The sequence below is a fragment of the Macrobrachium rosenbergii genome, chromosome 16 (genome assembly GCF_040412425.1).
Source record: "Macrobrachium rosenbergii isolate ZJJX-2024 chromosome 16, ASM4041242v1, whole genome shotgun sequence".
Lineage (NCBI taxonomy): Eukaryota > Metazoa > Arthropoda > Malacostraca > Decapoda > Palaemonidae > Macrobrachium > Macrobrachium rosenbergii.
In genome coordinates this window covers 22,386,980-22,406,913 of record NC_089756.1, presented here as the reverse complement: position 1 = coordinate 22,406,913, position 19,934 = coordinate 22,386,980, and the positions used below count along the sequence as shown (strand labels likewise).

The following is a 19,934-nucleotide window of genomic DNA, read 5'->3' as shown; positions in this document are numbered from 1 at the left end:
GTATACCCTAGCGTGCTGTAGGCCTATTTGTATAACACACACACACATGTATATATATATATATATATATATATATATATATATATATATATATATATATATATATATATATATATATATATATATACTGTATATATATACATATATAATGCAATAGAGCTCATTCCGGGAGACTGCTGAATGGAAGATGAATCCATTGTGTATTAGTAAAACCATTAATAATCCCCGTTTATAGAAGAGCTGAAAAAGTGAAATATAATTGATTAACGTTATTATTTGCCCATTTTCACTTTCCTTCAAATGTAAAGTTTGTTCATAAATTATACAATAAATTCCTGATGCATATTTCGTCTCTGTCTCGTGTTTCCAGCGGATTTGAGGCTGGGGTCTCGGTGCTGTCCTTCCCGGCCTGCTGTCCTTTTCCGCCCTCACCGTCAGCTACGCGAACAGGAACAACATCAATTATAGCCATAAGTCGCCATGGTCGCTTCGAACAGCTCTGACGTCACGGATCTAACGGACGTTTGTCCGCTGCGCTCCTCGTCTAATGAAAGTAGTTCCGATACTCCGGTAAGCCGTCAGGAAGGTCTTCGTTTAAAATATGTTTTCGTAGTTTGCGTGACCTCCTGGTCCTTATTTGCAATAGTGGTCTTCGAGCATCGCTGCAGATTGTCATCACCGTATTGGTGTTCCATTCATGGCATGTTCAACTTATAATTACTTTCCGGGCTGAGAAGTAGTTGATAAAATTCTTGGGAAGTGCTGACATTTCAAAATGGGAAGATTTACACAGTAAGTTATCTCTTTATTTTACTGTAACCTCTTATTCGAGTTTTGAAGGCAGTTGCTGTAATTAGAGAGAAGGAAACATTAGCATATGATATATTTAATCAACAATGAAAACAATGATAATCAAGTATTATCTTCTATTTACAAATATTTATATAACTTATCAATAAATCTATCCCGAGTTGATAAGCATTAGCCCCCTTCAGAAAAATCTTTAATACGTTGACTTTCATTCATTCCTGGGTAACCAGGGAGTGTATTGCAATATGAAGTTTTCATAATAAAACTAATATTGTAATACCCTAGGCACTTAGACTGATTCCCCTCCTCCCACTTCAATTTGAATAGTGGATTCAAAGTCTTAAAACCCACTGAAAAAGTTCTCTCTTTCAATATAATAAAATTGATAAAAAAAAAAAAGATTGCTTTTCATACAGACTTTAACGTTTTTTTGACTGCTTTAAAAACCCACTGAACGACACCTCCTCCGGAAACGATTACGGCGGCGTATCTTTCAAAACATCTTGTATTGCCCAGACTTCTAATTGTTTCCCGGTTGTAAGAAAACCTGCTGAACGAATCCTCTTCCAAAACCGACTAAGACTGACCACCCTCTCTCACTTCGCCAGATGGGAGAATTCGACTGGGACGCAGAAACCCAAGGGATAATCCTGGGCTATTTCTTCTACGGGTACACGGTGGGCAACCTGCTTGGAGGTTTCGTCTCCCAGTACCTAGGGGGAAGGGTTACGCTCGGGATCAGCGTCTTATTTGCGTCCATCCTAAGCCTCTTGTCCCCCGTCTGCGCCAGGACCTCAACCGCGCTCTTTGTGGGTGTCAGAATTTTGTCTGGGATTTTTCAGGTGGGTCTTGTCTACCAGTTAGTGTTCCTGAAAATGATTGCTTATATTTTGGGGTGTGTTTGTGCCATTGGGTATGGATACTTTTGCAATCATGCACTTCACGATAAGCTCTGCACACACACACAAATATAAGATATATATATATATATATATATATATATATATATATATATATATGTATATATATATATATATATATATATATATATATATATATATATATATACTATATATATATATATATATATATATATATATATATATATATATATTTGCCACAAATGTGAACGTATGTCAGAGTGTCACTGGAGGCCACGAGGAATGTGTAGAAATAAACATATTGTTAAGTATTTTTTGCAGCAATACATTTTTGAAAATGTGTCAACACACGAAAGTACTTGCACTCAGCCGTTTTCTTTTAAACATTTCCTGTGCCTAACTCATATATATTAATGTATATATATACTGCATATAAATATATATATATATATATATATATATATATATATATATATATAAATATATATATATATATATATATATAATATATATATATATATATATATATATATATATATGCGTGTGTGTGTGTGTGTGTGTCTGTATTTTGTGTATGGTGAGCGAGAGCTTTTGAAATAATGCCAAGATTTCTCTGTTATTTCTTACCTATCCTATTAAATAAATAAAACACTGACCACATTATCCGTATTCCTGCAGGGACCCCTCTTTCCTTCCATGTTCACTCTCATGGCAGCTTGGATACCTCCGAAGGACAAAGCCAGCTTCGGCTCTATAGTTTTCGTAGGTAAGACATTAAACTCATGAGAATTTTCTAATACAAAAGACAATGACGCAGAGACCCTATAACCTTACCTAGTCCAGCCAGAAGATAAAGACAAAAGGATGTGCATGAAGAAGAGTGTGGTTTAGTCACAAGATTAGAGCCAGTTCTGCCGTTTGAAAGACAGAGGTTAGGAAAATGAAAGCAGATAGAAAGTTCCAAAGCTGTGAATATTGATTTGCTAATCTAGTGCTATTCACTGATGTCAATGAAACTCTACTAATTGTTTGATAATGTTAGTGGTCCTCCAGCAGTTCATTATTTTTCTTTTATTTGTTTGTCGAAGTTTGATGCCTCATTTTCTTTGTTAATTTCCTTTCTTGTGTCATTATTTAAACGGGTACAAGGATCGAACATTTTGCTCTCAAGGAACCAGTCTAATGTCTAAGTTTTATGCTAATTTATTATCCTAAGGCATTATTTCAATTCCAGATAATGACATTTTCCCTCGAAGGAAAAAAAAGGATATTTTCTATATTCCCTATCCTACTATTCTCTTCAGGAGAACACCTGGGCACGGTCATCTCTATGGGCTTGGGGGGCGTGATGTCAGGCTCCGATTTCCTTGGCGGATGGCCGTCCGTTTTCTACGTGTTCGGAGCCGTAGGTGTACTCTGGAGCGTAGCCTGGTTCATCCTTTATTCGCGACCAGCCTGAAGCACCCTTGGATATCTCCAAGGAACTAAGTTACATAAGGTCTAATTCACCCACCGTGAAGTCATCAAAGGTAATGGTGTTCGAGGTCCCCTATATCTATTTTTCGATCGAATTTTACGGACAAAAAGTAGAGAGACACAGATGTCTAATGATGGAGCATTTAAATTTTGCGTCAAAAAGGTACCATTAAAAGTGACATGTTTAGAGTGAGAGAAATCCTTTGGTGACGATGTATCTTGCTTGTTGAACGTGCTTTTGGATTGGTTGAATGGAACTGTATGGAAAAACCGCAGGAAACCTAAGGATATATTCTTGGAACTTTCAATTCAGTGTTCGTCTGTAGCGCAATGCTGACAATGAACGGAAAGGAAAACTTGTAAAGACTGGTGAAAGGTTGGAGAAATTTTCGTAGAATATATCGTCAACATTATCAAGAAGAAAGATATAGAGGTGGATGAATGGTTAGAGAAGTAGATAATAAAATTAAAATGAATATAAATATGAGTCATGAAGAATTAATGTATTCAATGTATTCTTAACAGCTCCCGTGTTCCAGTTGCCTTTCTGTTGAAACTAGGATCAAGCATTTATTCCTTTTATTTTATGCTTTTGAATCGTTTCAGGCTCTGAAGGTCCCGTGGAAGGATATAGCCACATCGGTCCCCTTCTTGTGTCTAATTGTCTTTGCCTTTTTGGATGGCATAGGATTCTTCACCATCCTGACTGAGATCCCTACTTACCTCAATAATATACAACACTTCGACTTGGCAAGTGTAAGTTGATGTGGAAACACTGTTTTCCGCTACCTTTCAAGTTTGTTATGATTTAATTGAAAAGCGAGCCTTTCTATAACTCATTTATTAAAAGGCATGAACTATAAATTTAGTTATATCATTCTCCCGTGGCCATGTCAAAATTTTTATTAAAGACAACCATAAAACTGTATTTTTGTCTATGGTAGTGCATAATAGTTTAGTGTTAAATATGCTTATTCTTACCTAATTATTTTTATTACTTTCAGAACGGTATACTTTCCGCTTTACCTTACGTGTGTGTAATTATAGTCAGCCCTTTGTTTGGAGCCATCGCAGATAAGATATCCGAAAAGAAATGGCTCAGTATGAAAATGACAAGGAAACTGGCTACGGGAGTAGGTAAGTTTCCTGCATCAGTTACAAATAAAAGGTATTTTATTTTGCCACTGTCCTGCTCAGAGCAACACACATTGGTCATTGTACTTTCAGTACATAGTCCAGAAAATGTCCTTGTCGTTTTCCTTCTTTTTGCTCTCTCTGCAGACATTACATTAATGTGAATAATAGAAGGATTTTTTTTTTTTTATTAATTTCATCCTGCATCCGGTAATGATTCGTATCTTGGTCTTTGTCTTAATTTTATGAAAGGAATGTTCCACTGGCATTTTGACTTCTAGATCTGACCCTAATTTCATTTTATGAATGAAAGATATTGAAAATATTATGTATATATATATATAATATATATCTATATATATACATATAATTTCTGTATTACGGTTTTAGATAAAGAAAATGGTTAACTTTATTTTTCACAAGATTCTTTGTCTTTTACTGTTCTTTGTGATAAGAACCTGAAGACTATTTTCACTAACTTGAGGCGTCCACTGAAACTTCAAGAAGGAATTAGACTGAGATAGATTAGCTAAGTCTGTCAACAGCAGCTAGACATTTGAAACGATTAAGCTGTTTACATAAAACTGGCATTCACTCCAAGATTGCAATATAGTTACATTTCCTTTTATATTTCTTAATACACCATGAACTTGTGGATTTCAGTATCGACAGTTGTTGCACAGTCATTGGTGGCGTTTTATTTATAATACATTCAGCTCTCTAAAAACTTTTATAGTGTCTCGTTTATAAAAAAAAACATACGTTTGATATGTCTTTTAGTTATCAGTGTCTATTAGTTATTCTACTTGTGAGCCTTTCATTAGTTATCAGCAAGCCAACAGTAAAAAAAAAAAAAGAGTAAAAGACCCATAAATTCAGTTACCAACTACTTTAACTTATTTTTATGGATCTCTGCTTATCCCAGAATAAGTAGAGCATTTCAAATCGTAAGTGTTATCTATAACCTAAACGATTCAAAAGTTAAGTATACCTTAGTTTTACCAGACCACTGAGCTGATTAACAGCTCTCCTAGGGCTGGCCCGAAGGATTAGATTTATTTTACATGGCTAAGAACCAAATGGTTACCTAGCAACGGGACCTACAACTTATTGTGGAATCCGAACCACATTATACCGAGAAATGAATTTAATGAATTTCTAGCAGAAGAAATAAATTCCTCTTATTCTTCATTGGTCGGTCGGAGATTCGAACTCGCTGCCAGCAGAGTGCTAGCTGAGAACGGAACCCACTTCCCCAACGGGGAAAACGTAGCCTAAGTCTTATACTATGACACCCTGGTTACTGCGCTCATATGCTATTCCAAGTTGCAATTAAATCACTGCATTCCGTTGTTTATGTTAATCCAAGACATAAAACAATATAAACTTACTGTTATTTGTAATGGTGCACTTAACAGTCCTAGCTTGAATTGGAATCAGACGGGCATGAGCACAATCTCCACTTCGTAACCTAAATGTAAGGAGAATTTCTTGAGGTGTGCTTTGAGCACACCTCAAGAAATTCTCCTTACATTTAGATATGCATATCTCCTAAAGGAATTTCCCTAAATGAACTTCAAGATGAAAGGGAACACTTAAGTGGACTTGGAGACACCGACAACTATGGCTGCATTCCCTTTTCTTGAGTCACTATTAGATCTGCACTACACCAAGGCTGTTTCGAGTTTATTTCATGTAAGTTCACAGGTCAATTTTAACAGCCAGCAGAAGTATAAGTTATAAACTACGTTTTAAAGATCTGGATCAGTCCTGTATGATCTTATAATTCGACCGAAGACAATCAGCAGAGATGCCAGTCTGTTGTGAGAAACCACTGATTTCAATTACCGGCTGACTCCAAAGTTGTCATGTGTGTGTACTCAACCTGTAGAGGCACTTTTCAAATTTCAGACACCATCATAACTAACAGCTAAGGATGAGATCCTTCAATGCAGGTCCCAACTAATTTCGTGTATGTCCACAGGTCTTTACTCATCTTGCGTATGCCTGGTAGCCATGTGCTTCGTGGACTGTAACGCAACGTTAGCTATTGTGTTCCTGTGTCTAGCAGTGAGTGTCAACGGAGCCAAGTACAGCGGAGCCAATGTAGGTGAACAAGACATCTCCCCTAACTTCGCCGGAGTGTTGAAAGGAATAACAAACGCTGTGAACTCCATCGCTGGATTCATTACTCCATTGGTTGTAGGAGCGATTACTACTGGCAATGTGAGTCTAACGTTAGCAAATGGATTTTCAAGGTGACAACTGTCCCGTAGTGAGGTAGTGCTGTCAGTGAACCTCATGGCGTGCACTGTAGGCATTACTTAAGGTTCTTTGCAGTGTCTCTTCTGCCCCCAGCTGCAACCCCTTTCATTCCTTTTACTCTTCCATCTTATTTTCCATCCTCCGATAACATTTGTTTCATAGTAGCCTACAACTGCAAGGTTTTCCTTGTATTACACCTTGACCTTTTTACTCTTAATATCTTTTTCATCGCTGAATGACCTCATAGATCCCAGTGCTTGGCCTTTGGCCTGAATTGTATATTCTATTCCAAAATGACAACTGATTGTACGATATGCAAATCTAAGGCTAGTCACACAGGTACAAATAGGTAACTTATTCAACAACATAACATTGGAGTAAGGTTTGTTTGCATTATTCATAAATGAACAAGTGTTGTGATTCTGCTAGACTTTTATTTACTTGTTTCTTAGGGTAAATAGCTCACTTGGTGTAAGTAAACTAATATAAATAATTTTAGTTAATGCATTCAAAAAGCATTGGCATTTTATTAAGCTAACTCAAAATCTGAGCTACTCTCGAAACATTCCTGTTATTGTCGATCGCTTTTTAATCATCCCATGGAACTAATACATTTAATGTAATCTAATACCTGCGTTTCTTCCTCAGCAAACACTGAGCGCCTGGAGGATTGTTTTTGGAATCTCGGCGGTGGCCTACGTCATCGGAGGGTCGGCATATTTGATGTTTGGAACGGACAAAGTGCAGCCATGGAACGAGCCCAAAAAGAAATAGATGTAATCGGATTTTTTTATTGACTTTGGAAACAAAATACTTTCATATTTAGATAAATTATAAACTTTCATGTTTTAATAAATTATATGCTAGAGTTACGTGTGTTGTTCATATACCTCATCTAATATGTGTCACATATATCAATCCCTCTCTCTCTCTCTCAGTACCTCTATTCCCTGATTTTCGAGGATTCTGAGCCGTTTTATTTTTCAGTGGGTTCAAATACTTTGAACCTTTCTTCTCAGGGACTTGGAATAACTTCAGACCTCTCTTCCCAATATGTTCAGATGATTTTGAACCTCTCTTCTCACAGGGTTCAAATGAATGCACGCCCTGTTTTCACTCACTGTGGGTTCAATTTATTCTGAACGACCGTACAAAATGACACATGTTCGCAAAGTTATTTTTGTTTGCTCTGAGATGAAATCTTGCTTTAAGTATAACGAAAGATCCATAAGTATTTAAAACTCTCTTGATAAGATTCCGTAAAATGATTGCTTCGATGCGTGGGCCATGTCGAAGCTTCTAAATCTAGAGTTTAGTAATGTCTTAAGGTAAATGATAATGATAGTAGTAGCAACAGTAATTTAATTGTTACAATTTGTAACAAAAATAATTGAAATTATTGCCACTTATTATTACCATTATTTTTTATATTATAATCATTTGTATCTGTATAAATATTCCCATTGTGATTATGGTAATAATTTTTTTAATATGTTTAGTTTCTACACGAAATTTCTCTGACGAGGCTTTTTTCAAAATAAAATTTTATATATAATCATTGTTATCATCGTTATATGCAACATAAACGTCATTCAGTCATTGTTTTCCAATGCGTAGTATCTTTCGCAAGAGAACAACAACAGAAATGAATACAATAATGTTTATTCTGTGATGTAGAATAACGAACAAAGATAACGATTTCATTATATTCATTATATGTTCCAAATAAGCTCCGAAGAAACTGAATGTAGCTGATGATGTTTCTTGTGTGAAAATCAGTTGAATTTGAATGATAAAAATAAAGACGAATATTACTCTTCACCGGGGCCAAATTCATCCTGTCAAGCTAACTTAGATACCTATGTAAATGTAATAGCCACGATGGCCTCTTGACCGCCCGAATTCTTCACACTATTTGGATACGCTTGTCACTACAAAGTCTTCGATCCAAACACGAGAAATATGAAGTAATTCTGAAGTATGGTAGCGGGAATCGAACCCCATCCTGAGTAATCAGAACGAGGCCTATATATAAATACACACACACACACACACACACACATATATATATATATATATATATATATATATATATATATATATATATATATATATATATATATATATATATATGCATATGTAGGTGGGAATGACACTGGCAATTCATAAATTTTTTCGTGATCATAATATTAAAAACAAAGTAAGTATTATGAAATAACAATTACATTATCAATTGCAGCATTATCGAAAATTTGTATTGCGTACGAATTCACAAACATAATTCAACCGATTATGATGAGGTCAGCGATAAGATAAAACAAAAACCATTAAAAGGTACTTATATAGAATAATGAGCTCATCATTATCTTAATCGATTGCAAAGCGGTGTTCTCATATAATAATAATAATAATAATAATAATAATAATAATAATAATAATAATAATTAGTTTTTCATTATGGATATTACTATTACTGGAGTACCTGTCCTCAAAAACATTTGCAAGTCAAGTACATTCATCATGTTTCTCTACAATTTCGTATCGAGATTTATGTAGTAAGAAAACAAGGAATTCGTCATCTGTAGAGCATCTGAGTTACACACACGAAAAAATAGTTTTTTACGCTGGTGTTATTAACCCTTGGGTTGAGTCATTGCTCTAATTGTTGCCTTATCTCACCTCATATTGGAGTTCCCTCACGTATGCGTAAACATTTTTGTTGCTTTTGGTATTTACTTCATATTTTTACTTTGACTGCTATTTGATGTAAGCTGTGTACGCTCAATTTTTTTTGTTATACTCACTTTTACTCAGCTCATCTTTGTTATTTAGTTCTTCTGAAGGACATCTTGTTCGGTAGATTCTGTCAATTGCAAGGCTAGCACCTCCAGTCTCGCTCCAAACGATAGCAATAAAATCTATTCCCGGTAAACATTAGGCCGATAACACTTAGATTAGGATAACAGAGTTATCAGCCATACGATGAAGAACCTGATTTCGATAAAGTTTTCTGACGACAACTGGGCTCATGACACCGGCCATACTGAAACTAGTCGAGAGAGAATCATTACCAAAGATGGACTCCTCTGAGAACCATCACGGGCGGATCTCCGTCATTTCCGAGGAAAAATATGGGGCTCATTTCAACAAAGGTATTTGAATCTTCTTGAGTTGTGTTTTATTTTATATGTCAACATGTTTTGTTTCGTTTTTATTTTCAAGTTGAAAATATCTGTAAAAGACAGTAAAAGTACATAATTGTTGAATGACTTTTTTGCGGGGGGATGATGACAATAAAATGACAGTGTTTGGCAATGTGCTTGTATGAATTTACACAGAGCATAAATAAAAGGGCTAATATAAATTTGTCACATTCGCTTTAGGAAACATATTTTAAAGCCTAAAATTCGCACGAGGGGAAACCACTGGGAAAACTGAAGTTTTAACTTGGGTGGTTCTTCCGCCTCTTCTTATAGCGAATATCATCTTTATTATCACATCATTTCATTTTTAGCTGTCTAGTGCCGATTATCTTTTAAACTGCGCAAATAACTAAGCTTTCTCCTTCGGGTTAGTGAACACTCTTCCACCAGTTTCTAATTTGCAAAAAGCGTGGAAGATTTCAACCTACTGAACTTAGCCCTTAAAAAGGGTAAACGTAAATTAGTTCAAACGCACTTTTTGGTAAATCACAATTAAAGTCTATATTTCAAACTTAGTGTCTTCACTGAGACATTAGAAATATCATGACACTAACTCTGCGCAAACATAACGCCTGTCGCGCAATCTGTTTGTCTTGGTGAGTCCGTCTGCAAGAGTCGTTATGCCGAAAGGGACCAATTGACTATAACCTTTCAAACTTGTTTTTGTGTGTGGGGATTGGGTGGGTGATTCTGTGAGCGTGTGCGTGTGTTGTGTGGGTGGGAACTCTTAACACTCTGAAATTCTGCTAATCCCATTAAATATGTTGACTGAAAGACAGTGAGTGTGAATTTCTGCGACTTGTTGTTTTGATAACAGTACAATCACCGTCTTAATTATAGGAGGAGGTACGATTTAGAAACATCGACCTGAGTTATGTTAGAAACATTTGGTAGGACTAAAATCTTGTCTAATAATTACCTAATATAACAGTAGGCTTCTGGAACTGTGAAAAAAAAAATGGTTTTCAAGTTTCAAAAGACCTGTCATGCAGATCATTATCACCAGAGACAAGAGGGTCCTGATGATTAGCAGTGGCGCTATTTATAATAAATAATGCTTTGGAGTCATGATATCATACAATATTATATATACTGTCATCACTTTTTTGGTTAGGTTAAATTCCAAATACAAGTAATGCAAAAACGATCAAGTGACAAGATATAATTTCCCAGATGACAAGAGCGTGTTTAAGATTAATAAAAGCCGCAACTAGAGCATATCTTCACCTCTGGTATTTAGCGTGTGAACTACTCAAGCCTTGGAAAAGGAACTCGATGCTATAATTATTACTGCAGAGGCTTAGGTGTTGGAATATAAGGTCATATTAAAGAGTATTTTTGACTATGGAAACATATTGAATACATTTATTTGACATGAAATAATTTATAAGCAATCTCTCCAAAATATAAACATAACTATAAAAAAAAAAAACGTATGCATCACGTAAATAATATTGCTGACCTCAAAAACCTGCGCTTTTCTAAGACGAATGTTGACCCAAATCTTCGCCTCTGTTAAGGGGCCGTTTAAAAATTACGTAACGCCTTAGCGGGGAGGGGGGTGAAGTGTTATGGAGTGTGACAGTTGGGGAGGGGTGCAGCCTTAAGTTATATAACATTTTCAGATTTTTCCCTTTGTTTCTTTTTGGACAAAAGAGAGACAGTAAAGATTCTGTAACAGACTTTTATTATATTTTAGTAATAGTGAGAAAGTGGTATTTAATTTTTTTTGTATAATTATATGTTTAAAAAATATCACAAACTCAACCCTCGTTTGTACTTCAACGTTTTCTACTTTATGTATTACATGACATAGAATAATATCACAAACTCATCCCTTTTTTGAGCTCCGACATTCTCTAATTTATGCATTAATATGCCTCAGAAAAATATCACAAATTAGATTAATCCTCTTCTAAAGATGGCAAAATAGAACATTTTCATTTCAAATTTATCTGTGATTCTTTAATATGTCATAATATAAAAGAATTAAGAATAATTTCCTGGTATTAGGCTAGACTTTAATATATTATTGCATTGAAAAAAAGGAAACATTAATTGAGAGGTGGGATGTATTAGCTGATGTTACATAATTTACTAGAGGCAGGGGTGGGGATGTATGGACATGTGTTAAGAGGCGTGACAAGGTGGTGAGGCGGTAAAGAATTACCAAAAAAAGTCTTACGCAAATGTTGAACGGCCCCTAAGAATGAAACGTTTTTGCTTCGGTTTGGCTGTATCTTTTTATCTTTGCTTGTCACTTCGTCTGCCTGTTTGTTTGTCTTCGTTTGCTGGATCACGCACAAAGAAAGATCCGTGATGACTGTAACGAAAGCCATGGCAAAATCTCATTAGAGTGATAACACGCGACTTGAGCGTTACAGACAAAGGTACCATTGCAGGTTAAACTGAAACATAACAAGACAGAATGCAAGCGCACAAATAAAAAAAAAAAACTTTGCAAACAACGTGACAGTTTGACCTAACTGAAAAAATGAATTTTTTTAGGATTGGATCTGGACGTGCTGGAAGAACAGAAGAGCCCATACAGAGAAACAGTTTCCTCTGGTGCAAGAGCGGCGGGCAAGTTGGATCAGGATGACGTCGTTAGTAAGTATACCCTAGTGTAATGTATTTGTATAGCACACACACACACACACACACATATATATATATATATATATATACACACACACACACATATATATATACACATATATATTTCAATAGGACTCATTCCGGGAGACTGCTGAATGGAAGATGAATCCATTGTGCATTAGTAAAACCAACAATGATCCCCGTTTACAGAAGAGCGAAAAAAGTGAAATATAATTGATTAACGTTATTATTTGCCCATTTTCACTTTCCTTCAAATGTAAAGTTTGTTCATAAATTATACACAATAAATTCCCTATGCATATTTCCGTCTCTGTCTCTCGTGTTTCCAGCGGACGGAGGCTGGGGTCTCCGTCACGTCTTCGGCCTGCTGTCCTTTTCCGCCCTCACCGTCAGCTACATGAACAGGAACAACATCAACATAGCCATAGTCGCCATGGTCGCTTCGAACAGCTCTGACGTCACAGATCTAACGGACGTTTGTCCGCTGCGCTCCTCCTCTAATGAAAGTAGTTCCGATACTCCGGTAAGCCGCCAGGAAGGTCTTCATTTAAAATATGATTATGTAGTTTTCGTGACCTCCTGACCCTTATTTGCAATAGTGGTCTTCGAGCATCGCTGTAGATTGTCATCACCGTATTTGTGTTCCATTCATGGCGTGTTCAACATATAATTAATTTCTGGGCTGACAAGTTATCTCTTTGTTTTACTGTAACCTCTTCCTCGATTTTTTAAGGCAGTTGCTGCAATTAGAGAGAAGGAAACATTAACATATGATATATTTAATAAATAACAAAAAGAATAACAATCAAGTACTATTTTCTATTTACAAACATTCACATAATTTATCAATAAATTTATCCCGAGTTGATCAGCATTAGCCCCCTTCAGAAAAATCTTAAACTTGTTGACTTTCATTCATTTCTGGGTAAGTTTTAAAACCTACTGAAAAAGCCTACTTTAAAAGTATTAAAACTGATTTTTTAAAAAATTAACTTTTTGGGGGACTGCTTTAAAAGCCCACTGAACGATACCTCTTCCGGAAACGATCAAGGCAGCGTCTTTTTAAAAACATCTTGTAATACCCAGACTTCTGACTGATTCCCGGTTGGTAGAAAACCTGCTGAACGAACTCTTCCAAAACTGACTAAGACTGGCAATCCTCTCTCACTTTGCTAGATGGGAGAATTCGACTGGGACGAAACAACCCGAGGGATGATCCTGGGCTGCTTCTTCTACGGGTACACGGTGGGCAACCTGCTAGGAGGTTTCGCCTCTGAGTACCTAGGGGGAAGGGTTACGCTCGGGGTCAGCGTCTTATCTACGTCCATCCTAAGCCTCTTATCCCCCGTCTGTGTCAGGACCTCAACCGCGCTCTACATGGGTCTCAGGATTGTGTCCGGGATTTTTCAGGTGGTCTTGTCTACCATTAGTTTTCTTGAAAATGATTGTTTATATTTTGGGGTGTGTTTGTACTATTGGGTATGGACGCACTTCTGCTGTCATGCACGATTTCACGAGCGTGCGCATACACACACAAAGATATATATATATATATATATATATATATATATATATATATATATATATATATATATATATATATATATATATATATATTATATAGTTGTCACAAATGTGACTGTGTCTGAATGTCACTGAAGCCACGAGGAATGTTTAAAAGGAAATGGCATATTGTTAAGTATTTTTTTGTAGTTAACACATGCCTCGAAAATGTGTCAAGTACACGAAAGTACTTGGCACTCGGCCATTCTTTTTAAACATTTCCTGTGGCTTTGACTGATATATATTATATATATATATATATATGTATGTATATATATATATATATATATATATATATATATATATATATATATATATATATATATATATATATATATATATAATGTGTGTATGTGTATGGTGAGTGGGTGAGTGAGCTCTTTTGACATAATGCTAAAACTTTTTTATTTCTTACCTACTCTATTTTATCAAAAAATAAAACACTGACCACATTATCGTATTCTGCAAGGGACCCCTCTTCCCTTCAATTTCACTCTCATGGCATTCAGGATACCCCTAAGGACAAAGCCAGCTTCAGCTCTATAGTTTTAGTGGGTAAGACATTAAACTCATGAAAATTTTCTAATACAAAAGGCAATGACGCAGAGACCCTATATAACCTTACCTAGCCCAGCCAGAAGATAAAGAAAAAGGATGTGCATCAAGAAGAGTGTGGTTTAGTCACAAGATTAGAGCTAGTTCTGCCTTTTGAAAGACAGAGGTTAGGAAAATGAAAGGAGAAAGTTCCAAAGCTGAGAATATTGATTTGCTAATCTAGTGATATATTCACTGATGTCAACGAAACTCTACTAATGGTTTGATAACGTTAGCGGTCCTCCAACAGTTCATTATTTTCGTTTTTTAAAATTTATTTTTCGAAATTTGATGCCTCATTTTTTGTTAATTTCCTTTCTTGTGTCATTATTTAAACAGGTACAAGGAACGAACATTTTGCTCTCAAGGAACCAGTTTAATGTCTAAGTTTTATGCTAATTTATTATCCTAAGGCATTATTTTCAGTCTCCAGATAATGACATTTACCGTTGAAAGAAAAAAAGGATTTTTTCTTTATTCCATATCCTACCACCATCTGTAGGAAACCATATGGGCACGGTCATTTCAATGGGCTTGGGGGGCGTGATGTCAAGCTCCGATTTCCTTGGCGGATGGCCGTCCGTTTTCTACGTGTTCGGAGCCGTAGGTGTACTCTGGAGCGTAGCCTGGTTCATCCTTATTCGCGACCAGCCTGAGAAGCACCCTTGGATATCCTCCAAGGAACTAAGTTACATAAGGTCTAATTCACCCATCGTTAAGTCATCAAAGGTAATGGTGTTCGAGGTTCCCTATATCTATTTTTCGATGGAATTTTGCTAACAAGAAGAGTGAGACACAGATGTCTAATGACGGAGCATTTAAATTTTATGTGACAAAAAGGTATCATTGAAAGTGATGTGTTTGGAGTGAGAGAAATTCTTTGGTGACGATCTGTCTTGCTTGTTGAACGTGCTTTTGGATGGGATTGAACGAATTGTAAGGAAAAACAGTAGGAAACCTAAGGATATATTCTTGGAACTTTCAATTCAATGTTCGTCTGTAGCACAATGCTGACAATGAGAGAAGTAATATAAACAGTATATTTTCTACAGATCCCGTGTTCCAGTTGTCTTTCTGTTGAAACTAGGATCATGCATTTATTCCTTTTTTTTCACTTTTAAATCAATTCAGGCTCTGAAGGTCCCGTGGAAGGATATAGCCACGTCGATGCCCTTCTGGTGTCTAATTATCTTTGCCTTTGGGGATGGCGTAGGATTCTTCACCATCCTGACTGAGATCCCTAGTTACCTTAATAATATACAACACTTCGACTTGGCGAGTGTAAGTTGATGTGGAAACACTGTTTTCTGTTACCTCTCAAGTTTGTTATGATTTATTTGACCAGCGAGTCATTCTATAACTCATTTATTAAAAGGCATGAACTATAAATTTAGTTATATCATCCTCCTGTGGTCATGTCAAAATGTTTATTAAAGACAACCATAAAACTGTATTTTGTCTATCGTAATACATAATAGTTTAGCGTTAAATATGCTTATTCTTACCTAATTATTTTTATTACTTTCAGAACGGCGTACTCTCTGCTTTACCGTACGTGTGTGTACTTATAACCAGCCCTTTGTTTGGAGCCATCGCAGATAAGATATCCGAAAAGAAATGGCTCAGTATGAAAATGACAAGAAAATTGGCTACGGGAGTAGGTAAGTTTCCTGCACCAGTTACAAATAAAAGGTATTTTATTTTGCGACTGTCCTGCTCAGAGCAACACACATTGGTCATTGTACTTCCAGTACATAGTCCAGAAAATGTCCTTGTCGTTTTCCTTCTTTTTACTCTGCAGACATGACATTAATGTGAGTGATAGAAGGATTTTTTTTTTTATTAATTTCATCCTGCATTCGGTAATGATTCGTATCTTGTTCTTAGACTTCATTTTATGAATGTTCCACTGGCATTTTGACTTCTAGACCTGACCCTAATTTCATTTTATGAATGAAAGATATTGAATATATATATATATATATATATATATATATATATATATATATATATATATATATATGTATATATATATGTATATATATATACATATATAATTTCTATATTACGTTTTTAGATCAAGAAAATTGTTAGCTTTATTTTTTGACAAGAATCTTCGTATTTTATTGTTCTTTGAAATAAGAACGTAAAGACTATTTTTACTAACACGAGGCGTCCACTGAAACACTCAGAAGGAATTAGGCTGAGATAGATTAGCTAAGTCTGTCACCATCAGTTAGATATTTGAAATGATTATCCTGTTTTCATAAAACTGGTATTCACTCCAAGATTGCAATGCAGTTACATATGCTTTTATATTTCTTAATTAATACACCATGAACCTGTGCATTTCAGTATCGACAGTCGTTGCACAGTCATTGGTGGTGTTTTATTTATAATACATTCAGCTCTTTAAAAACTTTTATAGTGTCTCATTTATAAAAAAAAATATACGTTTGATATGCCTTTTAGTTATCAATGTCTATTAGTTATTCTGTGTGTGCCTTTCATTGGCTATCAGCTGGCCAACAATAAATAAGAGTAAAAGACTCATAAATTCAGTTGCAAACTACTTTAACTTATTTTCATGGATCTCTGCTTATCCTATAAAACCGTTATTTTTTCAGTATTAGAAATGATTAGATTCACACAAGTGTGAGAAAACCATAACTTTAGTTTCGAGTTCATTTCTTGTGAGTTAACAGGTCAATTTTGGCGGCCAGCAGAAGTGTAAATTATAAACTACGTTTGAGAGATTGGATCAGTCTTACAATTCGACTGAAGACATCACCAGAGATGCCAGTCTGTTGCGAGAAACACTGATTTCAATTACCAGCTAACTCCAAAGTTGTCATGTGTGTGTACTCCACCCGCAGAGGTACTTTTCAAATTTCAGACACCATCATAACTAACAGCTAGGGATGAGATCCTTCAATGCAGGTCCCAACTAATTTCGTGTATGTCCACAGGTCTTTACTCATCTTGCGTATGCCTAATAGCCATGTGCTTCGTGGACTGTAACGCAGCGTTAGCAATTGTGTTCCTGTGTCTAGCAGTGGGTCTCAACGGAGCCAAGTACAGCGGGGCTTGTGTAGGTGAACAAGACATCTCCCCTAACTTCGCCGGAGTGTTGAAAGGAATGGTAAACTCTATGGCCTCCATCGTTGGAATTATCACTCCATTGGTTGTAGGAGTGATTACTACTGGCAATGTGAGTCTAACGTTAGCAAATGGATTTTCAAGGTGACAACTGCCCCGTAGAGAGGTAGTGCTGTCAGTGAACCTCATGGTGTGCACTGTAGACATTACTTAAGGTTCTTTGCCGTGTCTCTTCGGCCCCCAGCTGCAACTCCTTCCGTTCCTTTTGCTCTTCCATCTTAATTTCCATCCTCCCATAACAGCTGTTTCATAGTACAACTGCAATGTTTTCCTTGTATTACACCTTGACCTTTTTATTCAGTTTCTTTTTCACCGTTGAATGACCTCTTATGTCCCAGCGCTTGGTCTTTGGCCTGAATTGTATATTCTATTCCAAAATGACAACTGATTGTACGATACGCAAATCTAAGGCTAGTCACACAGGTACAAATAGGTAACTTATTCAATAACATAACATTGGAGTAAGGGTTGTTTGCATTACTCATAAATGAGCAAGTACTATGAATCTGCTAGACTTTTATTTACCTGTTTCTTAAGGTAAATGGCTCACTTGATGTAAGTGAACTATATAGGTAATTTTAGTTAATGCATTCAAGAAACATGGGCATTTTAGCAGATTGTGAAGCAAGCTAACTCAAAATCTGAGCTACTCTCGAAACATTCCAGTTATAGTCGATCGTTTTTTAACCATCCCATGGAACTATTGCGTTTAATGTAATCTAATACAAGCGTTTCTCTCTCAGCAAACACTGAGCGCCTGGAGGATTGTTTTTGGAATCTCGGCGGCGGCCTACTTCATCGGAGGGTCGGCATATTTGATGTTTGGGACGGACAAAGTGCAGCCATGGAATGAGCCCAAAAGGAAATAGATATGATAGGATTTATTTTTTACTGGCTGGAAACAAAATACTTTTATATTTAAATAAATTATAGACTTACATGCTTTAATAAATTATACACTCTCATATTTAAATAAATTATATATATGCTAAAGTTACATGTGTTGTTCATACACCTCACCTAATATGTATATATCAATATCTCTCTCTCTTTCAGTACCTCTATTCCCCTAATTTTCGAGGATTTGAACGTTTTATTTCAGTGGGTTCAAATGCTTTGAACCTTTCTTCATGGACTTGGAATAACTTCAGACATCTCTTCCCAATAAGTTCAGACGATTTTGAACCCCCTCTTCTCAGGGTTCAAATGAATGAATACCTCCTTCATATTCTCTTTCTTCCATCTTACTTTCCACCCCTCTAACGATTGATTCATGGTGCAACTGCGAGATTTTCCTCCTGTTACACCTTTTGAACCGTTTGCTGTCAATTTCTGTTCCAGCGGTGAATGACCTCATAGGTCCCAGTGTTTGGTCTTTGGCCTAAATTCTATATTCAATTCAGTTCAATCGTGAGTGAACTGGAATGGAATCAAATGAACCTTTGCAATTGGGCGATTTTCCCAGCCATAAGGTCTGTAACTTATCAACCTGTTTAAATGAACACAAAATAAGTCTTGGTTCGTAGTCAAATAAAGTCATCTAAAAGGTTGGAGGAGATTATATATATATATATATATATATATATATATATATATATATATATATATATATATATGTGTGTGTGTGTGTGTGTGTGTGCGTGTGTGTGATGAATGTTTGACACTGGCACCCTCATCATAGCCATCGATTCAAGTCCACGAGATACTCGGAATGGTCTTCAGATTTTCCGTATCTACTTAATAAATCTAGTCCCCTTCTATGTAACTGCATATGAAGGATCAAAATGGCTGCATAATTCTCGTCCAGTTTTCAGATGACTTTATTTGACTTTACAACCAAGACTTTTGTAAGCCATTCAAACACAAAGGTTGATAAGTTTCAGACCTTTATAGCTGTGGAAAATCTGACCGTGCAGATGTTCATTCAGTGTCCATTCCAATTCAACAAGTCTGATTGAAGGTTTTCAGTTATCCTTCTGTTTTCGGATGAGGCAGTAGGTAGATCAGTTCAATAAACGGAGGAGGAACACGAGAAATGATACGTAGAGTTAATAAAGAAATGCGATAATCTTGCACTAGACGCCTATATTATAGGGCATAGTGCAGAAGTCACAATCTTAACTCGATCTACAACAACCCTCCAGAATACTTCTTTATTTATTCCCATTTTGATACTGCCATTTTGATTCTGCCATGTTGATTTTGTGATGTTGATTCCGCCATTTTGATT

At 36.0% G+C, this 19,934-nt stretch overlaps 1 protein-coding gene across 1 annotated transcript; it reads left to right on the top strand.

The window, feature by feature from the left end:
* The first annotated feature begins 479 nt into the window (after positions 1-479).
* Positions 480-18,701, top strand: LOC136846906 (vesicular glutamate transporter 1-like). The gene is made up of 18 exons (XM_067118159.1): positions 480-570; positions 1,419-1,652; positions 2,370-2,457; positions 2,996-3,144; positions 3,774-3,923; positions 4,172-4,304; positions 6,286-6,527; positions 7,215-7,276; positions 8,806-8,900; positions 12,278-12,379; positions 12,718-12,911; positions 13,565-13,798; positions 14,461-14,506; positions 15,048-15,274; positions 15,677-15,826; positions 16,074-16,206; positions 17,515-17,756; positions 18,448-18,701. Exons 1-18 carry the CDS (start codon positions 481-483, stop codon positions 18,571-18,573), a joined length of 2,697 nt encoding a protein of 898 aa, XP_066974260.1. The 5' UTR covers position 480; the 3' UTR covers positions 18,574-18,701.
* The last annotated feature ends 1,233 nt before the right edge of the window (positions 18,702-19,934 follow it).

Coding starts and splice junctions, on each gene's coding strand:
- LOC136846906 (XM_067118159.1), top strand. CDS start 481: ATGGTCGCTTCGAACAGCTCTGACGTCACGGATCTAACGGACGTTTGT. Junction 15,827..16,073: donor AACACTTCGACTTGGCGAGT/GTAAGTTGATGT, acceptor TATTACTTTCAG/AACGGCGTACTCTCTGCTTT. Junction 16,207..17,514: donor AAAATTGGCTACGGGAGTAG/GTAAGTTTCCTG, acceptor GTATGTCCACAG/GTCTTTACTCATCTTGCGTA.